Source organism: Sorex araneus, chromosome 5 (genome assembly GCF_027595985.1).
Source record: "Sorex araneus isolate mSorAra2 chromosome 5, mSorAra2.pri, whole genome shotgun sequence".
In the NCBI taxonomy this organism is placed as follows: Eukaryota; Metazoa; Chordata; class Mammalia; order Eulipotyphla; family Soricidae; genus Sorex; species Sorex araneus.
This window is the reverse complement of record NC_073306.1, coordinates 57,590,602-57,605,969: the sequence shown is the minus strand read 5'-3', so window position 1 is coordinate 57,605,969 and position 15,368 is coordinate 57,590,602. Positions and strand designations below refer to the sequence as shown.

At 48.2% G+C, this 15,368-nt stretch overlaps 1 protein-coding gene and 1 non-coding gene across 2 annotated transcripts; both read right to left on the bottom strand.

Annotated features, from left to right (window-relative positions):
• Positions 1 to 307: 307 nt before the first annotated feature.
• AGMAT (agmatinase) lies at positions 308 to 11,101 on the bottom strand. Its single transcript, XM_004603654.3, has 7 exons — positions 10,788 to 11,101; positions 8,671 to 8,873; positions 6,284 to 6,332; positions 4,879 to 5,074; positions 3,849 to 4,028; positions 1,243 to 1,327; positions 308 to 455 (listed from the first exon to the last, which is right to left on the bottom strand). The coding sequence occupies exons 1-7, from the start codon at positions 11,066 to 11,068 to the stop codon at positions 382 to 384; spliced, it is 1,068 nt and encodes a 355-aa protein (XP_004603711.2). The 5' UTR covers positions 11,069 to 11,101; the 3' UTR covers positions 308 to 381.
• LOC129405471 (U1 spliceosomal RNA) lies at positions 6,940 to 7,101 on the bottom strand. The gene has a single exon (XR_008630609.1). It is a non-coding gene; the product is annotated as a U1 spliceosomal RNA (small nuclear RNA).
• Positions 11,102 to 15,368: the final 4,267 nt, after the last annotated feature.

The following is a 15,368-nucleotide window of genomic DNA, read 5'->3' as shown; positions in this document are numbered from 1 at the left end:
ATCAAGAAAAAAAAAAAAACTAGTCCTCAGTTTGCCCATGAATTTTCTTATTTTTTGTTGATTTGGGGTCCACACTTGGCTGTGTTCAGGTCTTCTGGTTCTGTGCTCAGGGATCACTGCAGGCTCAGGAGTAAGCTGCATGCAAGGATCTTCACCCTATAGGGTGAAGCCTTCACCCTATAGGATCTTGCTCATGAATTCCTGAGAATCCATCATTGATGTGATCGGTTTTATTTGTGTCATTTAGATAATGTGTTTACAATAGTGTTAGTGTCCATGGTGTTGTTGTACAAAGTCACAGCGCGCCCCCACCACCACCCCACCCCGCCCCCACCACCAGTGTGCCCAGATGATCCTGTTTCATCTTCAGGTGCGAAGGACTCAGACAGTTTTCACTTTGGGAAGAACACAGAGCATCTCAAACAGCAGGTTGGCCGCCAGCAGCGCCGTGTTCCCTGCAGGGAAGAGAAACCGCTGTGAACACCAGGCAGGGCAGAGCATGTCCTGAGTCTCTTCTGGCTTGCAGCCCTCCCACTAGCCCACCCGCCCCACGCGCCGCTGGGCCTCCCTGCCTCTCCCAACAGGCCTGCCCTGACATTCTGCTCTGTCAAGTGCCACGTAGAAACAATAAAGTTCAGGTGGTTCTGTGTTTAGTCTGAACAGATTTCCCCCTAAGGGAAACCCATAATGATGCAAATTGTATTTATTTATTATCTACCCACAGAGGCTATGAGGCCTATCTCTTAAGCTTTTCTACATTTAAAATTGTTGGACTCGCTTTGAATATTCCTCCTAAATCAGCTCCCGGCTTTATTAATATTAATGTATATGTATGCTCTGAGAATTTATGATTCCAGTGAAAGAGCAAAAAATGGGTGGGACTGTGCAGCCGTATCACTAAACTAGAGGCTGGTTTCTCTTCTGCAGATTGGTGGGCAAGCTAATAATACTTAGTCACCTCCCAGGGGGGTTGTTAGGGTTAATTAGTTCATGTTTGTTAGGAATGCAATAACAGGTTTATTTTCTTCACCAGAGGCCAGACTCAGCAGGTTCCCAAGAACTCATCCATTTCTACTGGTGAACTACATTAATGTCCCTTAGTTTTTGGGTTTTTTTAATGCCAACTCTCTAGAAATATTCACTGTCTAGATTAGAGCTCAACTGGATGCCCTGGGCTTAAAGCCACCACTAAGAAAGTTTCCTTTAGCTGTTCTGCAGATCGCACATCGCTTCCATACTCACCAGAAAGATCGTACATCGGTGAAACTTCCACGAGATCACAGCCGACCACATTGAGTCCTTGACAACCCCGGATGATCTCCAGAGCCTGTTCAAGATCAAGTCAGGAGTTGTCCAGAGAGGAAAAATCATTTACAAGAAGTAACCCTAAAGGCCTCGAGATTTCTCTGTTGAGAGCAGAACTACTGCTCTCCCTTTATAAATGTGTTGACAGCTCAGGACACCAAAGGTAAAAATGACCAGTGAGCAGTCCCAAGCCCCCAAGAACCCCACGTTGTGAAGATGGAGAGAGGAACACCAGTCAGTTCAATGCCATACATTAAGGACTTCAAGAAAGTCAAGTGTCAAGGCCAGAAAGACAGATCAACCTGCTGAGCGCATACTTTGCATGCAGAAGCCCTAAGTGAGATCCCCAGGACCTCGTGGTTTCCTGAGCACCACTGGGTGTGGCTACAAAAAGAAGAAGGAAAAAAAAGCAAGCTCAGGATATGGTAGAAGAGGGGGCAGAGAGATTGTACAACAGTTAAGGCAATTGCCCTGCATGCGGGAGAGTCAGATTCATTTCCAGGCACCACATATGGTCTTCTGAGCACCACCAGGTGTGGCCCCCAAATATATATATAATATAAGCACCTTAAAGAGTGGGTTCCTGAGGTGGAAACACAATTCCAGGAATCTTCTGGATGCAGAAGACTTAGGGGAAGATCAGAAAGAAGGGGGAAAAGGCTCCAGCATGGGAAAGGGCCCATAGCCAGCGCAGCTGAGATGCATGGTAGGCCATCTCTTTTCTGAAAGAGCTGCCCTAGTGCTGGTGAAAAGCTCCAAAGGATGGTAAGCTGAGGAATGAGGGCTGTGCCCTGAATATCGCTCAGGAAAACAGGCTGAAGAGGGCATTGAGGCTGTTCTCCTTCCTGAGGGGATCTGCCTGACTCCACTTAAGGAGTCCCCATGCATTTGTTCACAAGGCTTCTGGGTTTGTTCAGGGTGGGTGTTTGGTTTGTTGGCTCGGTTGGTTTTGGCCTTTCATTATGGGCCAGCCCTGGTGGTGTTCAGGGCTCACTTCTGTGCTCGGAGATCACTGGTGGAGGTGCCGGGGATTAAACCTGGGTAGGCTCCATGTAAGACAAGCACCTTACCCTGTACTATCTCCCTGGCCCTCACAACTATCTTGAAGTATCGCTACAGGTACTATTCTAGTTCTCACCTCCAAGGACAGGGTGGGCACCCCAAAAAGGGCCCTAACCTCCCAAAAGGAACTTTTCAGTTCTAAACACTCTACACCCCTGCCTTATATTTGTGCATTCAGCACGCCGCACAGGAGTTTCACCTGGATGTCTCTAAAATTCTCCCACCCCCTTGGAAGATATTCATTCCACTGTGTACACTTGGTGAAAATCAGCCCTGAGGGTCAGAGAGGTAGTGCAAAGGTTACAGCGTTTCCATGAGACCAGACCCCAGCTTGATCCCTGGGACTGCAGATGGTCACCCAAGCACTGCCAGGTGTGATCCCTGAACCCAGCAAGTCCTGAGCACTGATGAATATGGCTAAAAAACAAAATGTAAATTTAAAGAAAAAATGTTGGCTTTTTTGGGTCACACCTCTGGTGCTCAGGGGTTACTCCTGGCTCTGCACTCAGGAATTACTCCTGGCAGTGTTCAGGGGACCATATGGAATGCCAGCAATCAAACCCAGGTGACTGGGTACAAGGCAAACGCACTACCCACTGTACTATGGCTCCAGTCCCCATAAATTAAATTTTTAACAAATTAATTCAAGGGATGGAGAGCTTCAGCAGGTTAGTAACTTATTTTGTACACAGGCAACCTGGGTTCAATTCCTAGCACCCATTATGGTCCACTGAGCACTGCCAGGATTGATCCCAGACTCAGAGCCAGGAGTAAGCCCTGAGCACAGCCGATGTGACCCAAAACCAAAATTAATTTATTAATTTCAGCTCTGTAAAATGAAGTATATTGTTCATTTTATAAGTGTTTGTGTATATGTGTGGTTCTAGAGATCAAACACAGGATTTCACACATGCAAAAACATACTCCACCACTGAATTATAGCCCAAGCCATACAATGTTCTTAAGAGGGGGTACACCATTGTCCCCATGATCTTACTAGAGGTGGACCACAAAAGGAGAAAGACCAATAAAAGATTATAGTATTCCTTGGGGTCAGAAAGATAGTTCAATGAACTAAGTGCATGTTTATTTTGTTTTATTTTTTTAATTGTTTAATTGAATCACCGTGAGATACACAGCTACAAATCTAAGTGCATGTTTTACATACAGGAAGCCCAGGTTTGATCCCAGATACCTCATGGTACCCCAGCAACGCCCAAGCACCAAATAAGGAATAAGACCTGGGCACAGTAGGATTCAAAAAATATAAATAACCAAAACCAAAAACATTATGTTCTGTATTACTCCCAAACAGGAAATGAGGGCCCTATCCAAAGTCAGTAACCCCTAAAAATGAGTCAGGCTTTTCTCTAGTACTGACTTCAGAGAACTACTTCAAAATTCCTATCTTGATTCTTGAAGACTCGCAACTGGTCCCCGGAATGAGTGAAGTTGAGTTGCCCCTGGTGGAGCCTCCTTACCTGACTGGGAGTGAGACCAGCAATTTCGGGTGTCCCTGTCCCTGGGGCATAGGCAGGGTCCAAGGCATCGATATCGAAGGTGATATACATAGGTTTGCCTCCCATCTGCTGCCTCACTTCCCCCATCAGCGGAACCAGTGACTTCATCCAGCAGTCTTCCGCCAGCACCACCCGGAAGCCCTGAGGAGGGAGAGAAGGTCAAGGCTTCTCCAGAGCAGCACGGGCCCACCCTAAGCCCCGAGCTCTCCATGCACCACCTCTGAGCCTCAGTCTCCACGAGGGCAGAACTACTGTCTACATTTTTCAGACAAGAAAGGGAAGAGGGGCTGGAGAAATAGCACAGAGAGTAGGGCGTTTGCCTTGCATGCGACCGACCCGGGTTCAATTCCCAGCATCCCCTATTGGTCCCCTGAGCACCACCAGGAGTAATTCCTCAGTGCAGAGCCAGGAGTAACCCCTGTGCATCGCCGGGTGCGACCCAAAAAGCAAAAAAAAAAAAAAGAAAGAAAGAAAGAAAGAAAGAAAGAAAAGGAATAGACAATGATGGGAAAGAAGCAGGGTTGAAGGCAAAAACAAACTCTGGGATGGGCCCAGAAAACTCTACCATGGCAAGAGGGAGAAACTCAAGCCAGCCCAAGCCAACCGCTCCTGGGCAGTTCTGAGCAGGAAACGGGCCTCTGTCAAGTCTGCAGAAGGAAAGGACGTCTGTCCTTCCTGTTGGCTCTTGGGTTAGGGGTTTCTGGGAACCACTCTGCCTGGGGCTAGGAGGATGAGAACCAAGGTGGCATTTGGACCGACTGGGCTCCAGAGCTCAGTGTTTTCTGTCCCTGTGAGGTGGTGTTCTCTGCCTCCTGGACTCACACCCACCTTAGCCTCTGCTCCGCCCTCATGAGACATCAGCTTTTCCCCTCCACCTTTCGGGACTGGATTAGGGAATCCCCACGGAATCCATAACTGCTCTGGCCTGGGGCCACTGAGAGCAAGGGACTCTGGGGGTCGGGGATACCAAGAGGGGAGTCTGATGAGTCACCTGATCCCGGCTGTATTTGTAGGTGTCCAAGGTCGTGGAAGAGCCTCGGATGCCGATCTGGACCACCCGCTTACAGTCCAGGAGCCCCGCTTCCACGCAGCGACGGAAGGGTGTCCCGTGATAGAGCTTCTCGCCGAGGGCCTTGTCAGCCGTATCCATGTGCGCGTCCACATGCAGCAGCCCCACAGGGCCGTGCCTGGTGACAACCCAGCAGCTCAGAGGCCAAGTCTCTCACTGGACCCCCACGCAGCCACCCTCCAGACCACCAAGACTTGGGGACAGTAGTTAGCCACAGAGGGGAGAGATGGCATCAATTACCAGCCTTGCAGCCGGTTACTACCTTCAAATCACGTAACAACTCAGAAGAACAGTGAACTCAGAAAGAGCTGTCAGGTGGCAAATCTACTTGTGCTTTGGCCACCACCCACTCCCCCCACACCCCCCGAATTCTCTTCACTCAGAGAAGAGGGATGAGAATGAGGGATGGTGGTTCAGGAGAGCAGGGCAGAAGCGTGGCCAATCAGAGGCATTCTGTGGCACCAAGAAGCAACTTCCACTGGATTCTCCATAATCTCCAACCCTGCCAGTCACCCAGAGTCAATACACAACCCGAACCAATACTAGACAAACACAGCTCCTAGAAGGACTTGTCCACAGGAAGCTGGAGTGATAGTACAGTGGTTAGGGCGTTTGCCTTGCACACAGCCAACTCAGGTTCGGTCCCCGGGCTCCCATGTGGACCCCTGAGCACTGCCAGGAGTAATTCCTGAGTACAGAGCCAGGAATAACCCCTGAGCATCACTGGGTGTGGCCCAAAAAGCAAAAATAAATAAATAATAAATAATAAAAGTCTTGTACCTCATCCCACCACGCCCCCGCCAGAAAGTTACCATGCGTTCTTCCCGTATGTGACATCTGCAACTGCCAATGCCTTGACCCTTTTCTTCCTCAAACTAACTAACCCAAGTTAGTCAACCCCTGGAAAATTTCCACTAATGAAAAAAAAATCCATATTCTCCTTCTCTGGGAATAAGTCTCAGAATAAAACTGGTCTCAGCAAGCAATACCACTATGTCTGTTAGTATTTATTTAACCTTTGAAGCAAAACAGAAACTGGAGTTAACTAGGGTTGTATATTCCACTAGGGGCTCATCTTCCCAAAACAAAGACAAGCTGAATAGATGGCCAGGGAGGGTGACCAGGCATGTTAATAATAAATTATCTTGGCTTCCTATGGTGACTGACAGAGACAAGTGGAGATCAACCTCAATTCTGACCCACAGAAGCAACTCAGTTAAGAATTTTCTACCACCCCGATACCCTGAGCTGCCAAAGGTCACCAGATACCAAAGGTCACTTTCCTGAATTTTGAAACCTCCCTTGGGCCCAAATACTGGAGACTTACTTTTTTGCTATCGCTTGCAATATAGGATATGTGATTGTGTGATCTCCCCCTGCAAAGAGAACAGGGAAAACATATGAAATGTGGATAAAATTCAAGGATAAAATACATAGAACAATCTCCAATTTACCCAAGTTTGCCAGTCTTTTAACAACAATGAAAGATTATAATTCCCAGCAAAAATAAAATCTTGTTTAGTCATAGTAAAATTGCCACTGGATGTGTGAGATTGCATTAAGATTCAAAAGAGGAAATGAAACCAAAAAATACTCAGAATAACTCTGTCCAACAAAACTTTCTGCAAAGGTGAACACATCCTGTATTTACATTGACCAAAACAGTGGCCACTACACATCTGTGACTATTGAAATGTGACTCATTCAACCAGGATACAATTTTATTTCATGTAAACCAATAATCAAAATATGATAGTAATTGAACTAATTTTTTTCTTTTAGTTTGGGGTCCACAGCTGGCTGTGCTCAGGGCTTACTCCTGGCTCTGCTTCTTGCTCTGCACTCAGGAATTACTCCCGGATAGTCCCGGGTACCATATGGGATGCCAGGGATTGAAACTGGGTCAGCCATATGCAAGGCAAGTACCTTACCTTCTACACTCTCTGACCCCTGAGATACTAATTTTAATTAATACAATTTTTTCAAGAGAGAGTGCAAACACAGCCCCCCTACAACACAAGCCTGCAGTTAAGTTCCCACATTTGGGGAACTCGCAGGGATTGGCACATCTGAAGTGCAATAGACCAAATTCAGCCTTGGAAAACCACCCGCCCGATCATGGCCTCTTTCCTGCCAGGTAAATATCAAAACAATCTTTTAAGTTTTAATTTTATTTCTGGGTTTTGGCTACGTGGTGGTGCTCAGGGCTTATTCCTGGCTTTGCGCTCAGAGATCACTCCTGGCAGGGTCAGGGGACCATGTGGGGAACTGGGGATCAAACCCGGGTGGGCCACATGCACCCTATTTGTACTGTCACTCTGTACTATCACTGTGGCCCCAACAATAGTGCTAGGGAGGAGGGGGCCCTAGCGACTCCTCACACGGCTTGGGGTATGCAGTGCAGGGGATTGAATTTAGGGACTCTGTCACTTGAGCCAGTCCCTGGCTTAAATTAATTTTATTTATTTGGCTTGGGGCGGGGGGTCACACACTGTGAGGCTTAGGAAGGAAGGAAGGAAGGGAGGGAAGGAGGAAAATTGATTTTATTTCACCGGCCAGAGACACAGCAAAACTGCTAACGTATTTGCCTTGCATTGCATCTGACCATGGTTTAACTCCCTGCAATACATGGTACCCACCAAAAATAATCCCTGAGCACAGGCAGTTGAGGCCCAAAGATAAAACTTTTCAAAAGATTAGCTCGGTAAGTGTAGGCTCTGAGCCATACTAGATGGAACACCTACTACAGACTTCCTTTCAGCACCCTTCCTATTTTACACCCAGGTGAATGAAATCCATCGTGTTCATCATACTAGTCCAAAACGTAGTCCTTACCCCAGCAGCTAAACTACATGAACTTAATTTTCTATTTATTTATCTAATCCGGGTTCGATTCCTCTGTCCCTCTTGGAGAGCCCGGCAAGCTACTGAGAGTATCCCACCTGCATGGCAGAGCCTGGCAAGCTCCCCGTGGCGTATTCGATATGCCAAAAACAGTAATAAGAAGTCTCACAAAGGAGATGTTATTGGTGCCCGCTCGAGCAAATCTATGAACAATGGGATGACAATGCTACAGTGCAGTGCATTTATCTATCCATCTATTTACTTATGTATTTAGTGGTAGTGCCAAAGATGAAACCCAGGGCCTCACACATGCAAGGCAAGTGTTCTACCACTGAGGAGCTAAAAATGTCCACTCTCCGGGGCTGGAGAGATAGCACAGCGGGTAGGGCGTTTGCCTTGCACGCGGCCAACCCGGGTTCAAATCCCAGCATCCCATATGGTCCCCTGAGCACAGCCAGGGGTAATTCCTGAGTGCAGAGCCAGGAGTAACCCCTGTGCATCGCCAGGTGTGACCCAAAAAGCAAAAAATAAATAAATAAATAAATAAAAATGTCCACTCTCCTTCTATTTCTGATTTTTTGTGTGTTTTGTTTTTGGTGCCACCCCTGGAGATGTTCAGTAGTTACTCCTGGCTCTGCACTCAGGAATTACTCCTGGCAGTGCTCAGGGAACCATATGGGATGCCAGGGATCAAACCCAGGTTGACCGTGTGCAAGGCAAGCGTCCTACCCACTGTACCATCACTCCAACCCTCTCCTACTATTTCTGCACTCACAGAAGCCCACCCTAGAGAAGCAGCAGTTCTCCCTCCCACCCATGGAGAATGACCCTGGCCCACAGCACCACACTGGCCCTTGCAGAGGACATTACCCAATGTCAGAGGTACACAGCCCGCGGCCGCGATTTTCTGATAGGCCTCTCGGATGAGGCGGCAGCTGTCCTGCAGGTTGTACAGGTTGACATTCACATCACCCAGGTCTGCAACCAGGAGGGACTGGAAGGGGATGGCCCTTGTGCTGGGGTTAACCAGGCGAATCATCACAGATTCTTCCCGGATTCGCCGGGGTCCAAATCTGCAGGAGGAAGAATCACCCTATGAGCCACACATTCAGGTTCAGAGGTGTATTTCTTACCTTGACACTGTTGATACTGTGGGCCTTCGGATTCTTTACTGTGTATCCTCATGTATGTTTGGGAGGCGGCCAGGGGACTGCAGGGGTCCGCTCTGTGCACTGCAGGATGCTTTAACAGCAATCCTGAACTGAACCCACTCAATACCCTCCAAGTCAAGTGTCCCTTGGGATAAAAATTCCCAGATTGAGAACTACTGCTCAAGGTTATCTATCTCCAAGGCTTCAGTTTCCTACCTATAATAGTTATGGGGGGCTGGAGCTACAGTACAGTGGGAAGAGCATTTGCCTTGCACTTGGCCAATCCAGGATTGATCCCCAGCATCCCAGATAGTCCCCCTAGCAATGCCAAAAGTAATTCCTGAGTGCAGAGCCAGGAAGAATCACTGAGCATAGCAGGGTATGACCCAAAAAATCAAAGTAAATTAATAATAATAATAATAATAATAATAATAATAATGGTATTTACCCCTTTGTAAGAATTAAGTAGTCATGCAAAGTGCTTTGCACTTAGTGACATTTTATACAGGGTGACATTTGTTAATCCAGCTCAGGAGTTGGGGATGTGGCACAGCGGTAGACCATTAGCCAGACATGTGTGAAACCCTGGCTTTGATTTCCCCAACACCACCAAAGAAATAGGGTGGAGAGGCTCAATGATAAAATGAAGAATATCTGGGTTCCATCACAGGCACTGCAAAATTTTAGTGAAAACAAACAAATAGAGGGACTGGAGCAATAATACAGTGGGCAGGGCACTTGCCTTGTCTGTGCCCTGACCAAAGTTGGATCCCTGGAACCCCATGTTGTCCCCAGGGCACCATCAGGAACAATCCGTGAGCACAGAGCCAAGACTAAGACCTGAGCAACTCTGAGAACGGCCCCCTCAGAAAAAGGCAGGGAGGTCTGGAGCGATAGTATAGTAGATAGGGCATTTGCCTTGCATGTCACTGACCAGTGTTCAGTCCCCAGCATCCCATATGGTTCCCTGGCACCTCCAGGAATAATTCCTGAGTGCAGAACCAAAATAACCCCGGAGCATCGCCAGGTGTGGCCCCAAAATAAAGGCAAACAAACAGAGAGCAGGAGGGGTGCCAGAGCAATAGTACAGTGGGGTAGAGTGTTTGCCTTGCATATAGTCAACCTGGGTTCCATCCCCAGCATCCCATATGGTCCCCTGAGCACCGCCAGGAGTAATTCCTGAGTGTAGAGCCTGAAGTAATCCCTGAGCATCAATGTGACCCAAACCCTACCCCACCCACACACACACACACACACACACACACACACACACACACACACACACACAAAAACCCTAGAATTCAGACCAGCAATTAGACTTCAGTGACTTGAATTAGAAAGAGTTGGTTCTCTGGGGCTGGAGCAATAGCACAGCGGGTAGGGCGTTTGCCTTGCACGCGGCCGACCCTCCGGGTTCGATTCCCAGCATCCCATATGGTCCCCTGAGCACCGCCAGGGGTAATTCCTGAGTGCAGAGCCAGGAGCAACCCCTGTGCATCGCCGGGTGTGACCCAAAAAGCAAAAAAAAAAAAAAAAAGAGTTGGTTCTCAATAATTTACCTCAGGAAAAAAAATGCCTACATTTCTGCCATTCTTGAGTCAGATGTTTGAGTCTAGAGGTTTGGGGAGAGGATAACCAGCTGCTTCGAATTCGTAAAGGTACTATCGCCGCCTCTGTAAGTTGTGGGAACTCAGGACCAAAGCGCAAAGCCGGCAGAGGCGGTGAAGCCTCAGCGCTCCCGGGGTTTTGGCAGCCGGGTTCAAGCTCCCAGCATAACCCGCGCCAGTGGCTATCAAGCTTCCAAGCCACGTGTCCCCCCAGAATCTCGGGCCTTACCTCGCCCCAGGACGGTTGGAGGTCCCGATGTCCAGGGGCACCCCAACGAAGGCGGCGTCCAGCCCCTCCGGGGAGGCCTGCACGGGCAGCCGCATCATGGAGCAAACGCCCACTGACCTGGCCACGAACTCAGAGCTGGGGGGCAGGTTCCGGGGGGCGTCGGAGGCCTGGCGGCTGGGGCTGCGGCGAGGGTCGCCGCAGAGCCCCGCGAGTGGCAGCCCCCGTGCGCCCCCACGGGCGCCCAGGCTCCAGGCGCAGCCCCATGCCCACCGCCTGAGCATTGCGCCCGCCCCGCGAAACGCCGGTGCCCGCGGCCAGCGCTAGTGCGCACGCGCCCGGACCGCCCGGCTCAAAGGGCAGGGGGCCGGGGGCTCCAAAGCTCGGCCGTGCTCTCCCTCACAGGCCTCCCTGGACTTCGTCCTCGGGCTGCTTTCGTAAATAGAGCCGGCCAGGGGCTTCAGCCCTCGTCCACCCTCAGAGCCCGAGTATTCCTGAGCCCCACCAAAGGTAACACAAACTGGCCGTGGACAGCTTTTCCTCCCTTTCAGAGTAAGTTTTTTAAAAATTATCGTTTGTACTACAAGATGCTTACAATAGTGTAAATGTTCATGGTCTTGAATATTACCGCACACCATCACCACCACCACCAAAGTTTCCAAGACTCCACTTGATGCCTGCCTTGGCATCTCCCTCCCATCCACCTCACCCCCCTAATTTGGTAATCTCAATTCTGCAACCAAAGGCCAAGGGTTTGTCATATTCAATAGTCTCTCTCTCTCTCTCTCTCTCTCTCTCTCTCTCTCTCTCTCTCTCTCTCTCTCTCTCTCTCTCTCTCTGTTCCTTTCTTTCTTCCTTCCTTCCTTTTTTCCTTCCTTCCTTCCTTCCTTCCTTCCTTCTTTCCTTCCTTCCTTCCTTTCCTTCTTCCTCCTCTCTCTCTCTCTCTTGCTCTCCTCCCTCTTTCCTTTTATTTTATTTTTTTTTGTTTTTATACGACACCTGGCAATACTCAGGGCTTACTCCTATCTTTGCGCTCAGTGAACACTCCTAGTAGGGCTTGGGGAACCATATGGGGTGCTGGGAATTGAACCTGTTGGATATTGACCTTAAGTGTTTTAGACTTCATCAGTGAGTTGCCCCTTTTCCTCCTAACAGTAAAGCTTATAGTGCTCTTGCAAGCATCCCTAATCCCCTGAGTTTATCTTTAACCTTTTCTTTGTGTTTTATACCTCATTGTCACAGTTCCCCAAGTTACTCTTGGTTACTTATAAGCCAAAACTTTCTGGTAATTCTGGATTTTGTGCCAAAAAACAGTAACAAGTCTCACAATGGAGAAGTTACTGGTGCCCGCTCAAGCAAATCTATGAACAATGGGATGACAGTGCTACAGTGCAGTGCTACAGTGAATTACTAGCTTTTCTGTTTCCCCTATAGACTTTTCATGTTTTACTATAGAGCAATGTTCTTTGCTTAAACCCAGAAAGACCTTAATGCTATGCTCCCAATATTTGGGAGTCGATTGACTCTGAAATATATCTACTCCTGGGTATCTGTCATATTACTTAACTCAGACTCTTGTTGCTGTAATTCCTAACACCCCAAAAGGGAGGTCCTGCCATAGGACTGGGATGGACCCGGGGTGAGTGGTGAAGCTACCCAGACATTGAAATGAGGCAGTCTAGATACATAAATGCATGGTCTTTTTTTTTTTTTTTTTGCTTTTTGGGTCACACCCAGCGATGCTCAGGGGTTACTCCTGGCTTTGCACTCAGGAATTACTCCTGGCGGTGCTTGGGGGACCATATGGGATGCGGGGATTGAACCCGGGTCGGCTGCGTGCAAGGCGAACGCCCTACCCACTGTGCTATCACTCCAGCCCCATAAATGCATGATCTTGATGCAAGCTATTATGACTTGAGACAGGAACCCCAGAGGGAAGGACATGCTGAATTGGCCTGAGGACTTAGTCGGGAATTTATGGTAAAAGCCTCGCTTGCTCTCAGAGCCCACAGAATAAGTTTTGGGATCTTTATCTCTTACTATGTTTATCCAAACAACTGCAAGTATTGGTAAGAAGTAGAATTAATTGTTTGACTAACTGTTTGATTTAATTGTTTGATACACACACATATATGACTAGAGGGAAAGAGAAAAATAATATAGATATCCCTTGGAGACAGCATCTCCTTGAGTTTATCTCCCCCAGAGAACTGCCTCTGCTGGGATTCTTTGCCTCTGTAAATCACACAGACATGCAGTCCTGTACCTCTGGCTCCTTCAGATGTTCTATAAGTATGCGAGCAGCTCTGCATTAAATGGGTCATTTTCACCATCAGGCTGTGGTCCCCATCTCTCTGTCTCTCTGCTGGGAGGCGGCTCTCCTCCACGAAGGCACGATTTGCCAGGCACCCACACATTATCTTGTGAACTCACAGGATCTACTTTGTTTCATTTACTTATTTATTCAATGCTGGAAAGCAACCCCCAGGCCTCCTACAAGAAAGACAAGCAGTGCTGGAGAGAGAGTACAGAGGGAGAAGCATTCGTGTTACACCTGTCTGATCCCAGTTCTAGTCCTAGCACCATGTATGAACACCACCAGGGGACACTCTTGAGCACAGTGCCAGAAAAAGCCCCTGAGCAGCAGCAGATGTGGTCTCAGCCCATGATGAATTTGTTTCTTATTTAAAATATTATGCCCTTAATGTGTGAGGCCTGGATGTAACCCCCAGCCCCCAGGCACACACACACACACACACACACACAAACATACACACACACACATATTTAATATCTGAGATGACATAGCACAGAAATGAGCCAGATACTTATTATTATTATTTTCTTTTTTTAGAAACAAGTTCTTATTTTATTTTTATTTATTTATTTGGATTACACCCGGCAATGCACAGGGGTTTCTTCCTGGCTCTGCACTCAGGAATTATCCCTGGCAGTGCTCAGGGGACCATATGGGATGCTGGGAATCGAACCCGGGTCGGCCGCGTGCAAGGCAAACGCCCTACCCGCTGTGCTATTGCTCCAGCCCCGAGCCAGATACTTATTAGCAGGAAATACCAGGTTATGTTAGGTGGACAGCAATCATAAAAGAATGTGCTTCAGGTCAGAACTCATTATTTTGAAGTGCTGGCATGAAAGAGTGGGATTGGATTAAAAATATATCAGTGTCCGTCCCAAGATAGTACAATGGCCTTGCACCAATCAGGGTTCAATCCCCAGCATCCCATATGGTCCCCTGAGCACCACCAGGATTCCTGAGTGCAGAGTCAGGAGTATAGGAGTAACCCCTGAGCATCTCTGGGTGTGTCTGCGCCCTGAATAACAATGTTATTGCAGAACATTGTTGTACTGCATAACATGTATGTACAACTGTTATTTGTTATTTACATATGTGGTGCCAGGGATCAAACCCAGGGCTTCAGACATTCAAGGCAAATGCTCTACCACAGCTACATCCCTGGGCTGCACAATGGTTACAGATAGTAAAATAAGATTTTTCTTAACATATTTTCCTAAGCACTTGGATGTGGATCCAGGCTAGTTCCTTCATCCAGATGTTCACAGGGCAGGGAAGAATGCAGATTTCATTTCTGACCCCATGCACTTGGAAGAAGGTGAGAGGAGAAACATGGGTGGGGATAGAGCTTTGGCTATCAATGACCTGAAGTCATGATGCAGCAAGTGTATACCCCAAGTGACAACCCACCATGCAGCTTGGAGGCCTCATTTGAACTTGAACCCTGGCCCAGGTATCCCGCCCGCATAGCAGAGCCTGGCAAGCTACCAGTGGCGTATTCGATATGCCATAAACAGTAACAATAAGTCTCAAAATGGAGATGTTACTGGTGCCCGCACAAGCAAATTGATGAGCAACGGGAGGACAGTTCATTTTTTTTTCCCCCTTTGCTAGGATGACTGGGAGGTCACACACAAGCCTGGTTGTGGTGTTCACACCCTTAGTCACAGTGCTCCCTTAGAGTCATGCATCCTTTAGTGTGCTGGCACACAAGATGCCGCAATACTCGCCAGGGATGGATGAAGTGCTCACAGTGCTCCCCTCACAAAAGACCAGATTCCTATTTGCAGTGCTCGCATTCTTTTCTGATGCAGTGCTTGCTACAGGTCAGACTTGTGATATGACCCACATTAGCTGCCCTGCTCTAGAAATCACACTCTGTTGGGGTGCTGGGGTGCTGGGTGTCTCAGAGAAGCAGAGATCTAGAGATCTAGGCAGCCCTAGAGATCTCACTCAGGGATCAAGCACTTGCAAGGCAGGTGTTTCTGTCACTGAGCCACCCTCCAGGCCCAGAAAAAATATTTTTCTTTGCAACCATAGGAATCAAGTCCAGGACTTCATCCGTGTAAGCAAACACTCTGCTACTAAGCCACACCCCCAAGTTGTAAGTTCTTTGGGGGAGGGGGTGCCTTCCCAGCAGTGCTGAGAATCACTGAGGCTATAACCAGTGGTACTAGGGAGGTGATGCAATGCAGGAGTTAAACCTAGGGGCAAGGGCATGACAGGCATGCCCTTCAACCTTTTGAACTAACCACCCAACCCCTGGACTG

Coding starts and splice junctions, on each gene's coding strand:
- AGMAT (XM_004603654.3), bottom strand. CDS start 11,068: ATGCTCAGGCGGTGGGCATGGGGCTGCGCCTGGAGCCTGGGCGCCCGT. Junction 1,328..3,848: donor CTGGTCTCACTCCCAGTCAG/GTAAGGAGGCTC, acceptor GATCTTGAACAG/GCTCTGGAGATCATCCGGGG. Junction 456..1,242: donor ACCGATGTACGATCTTTCTG/GTGAGTATGGAA, acceptor TCTTCCCTGCAG/GGAACACGGCGCTGCTGGCG.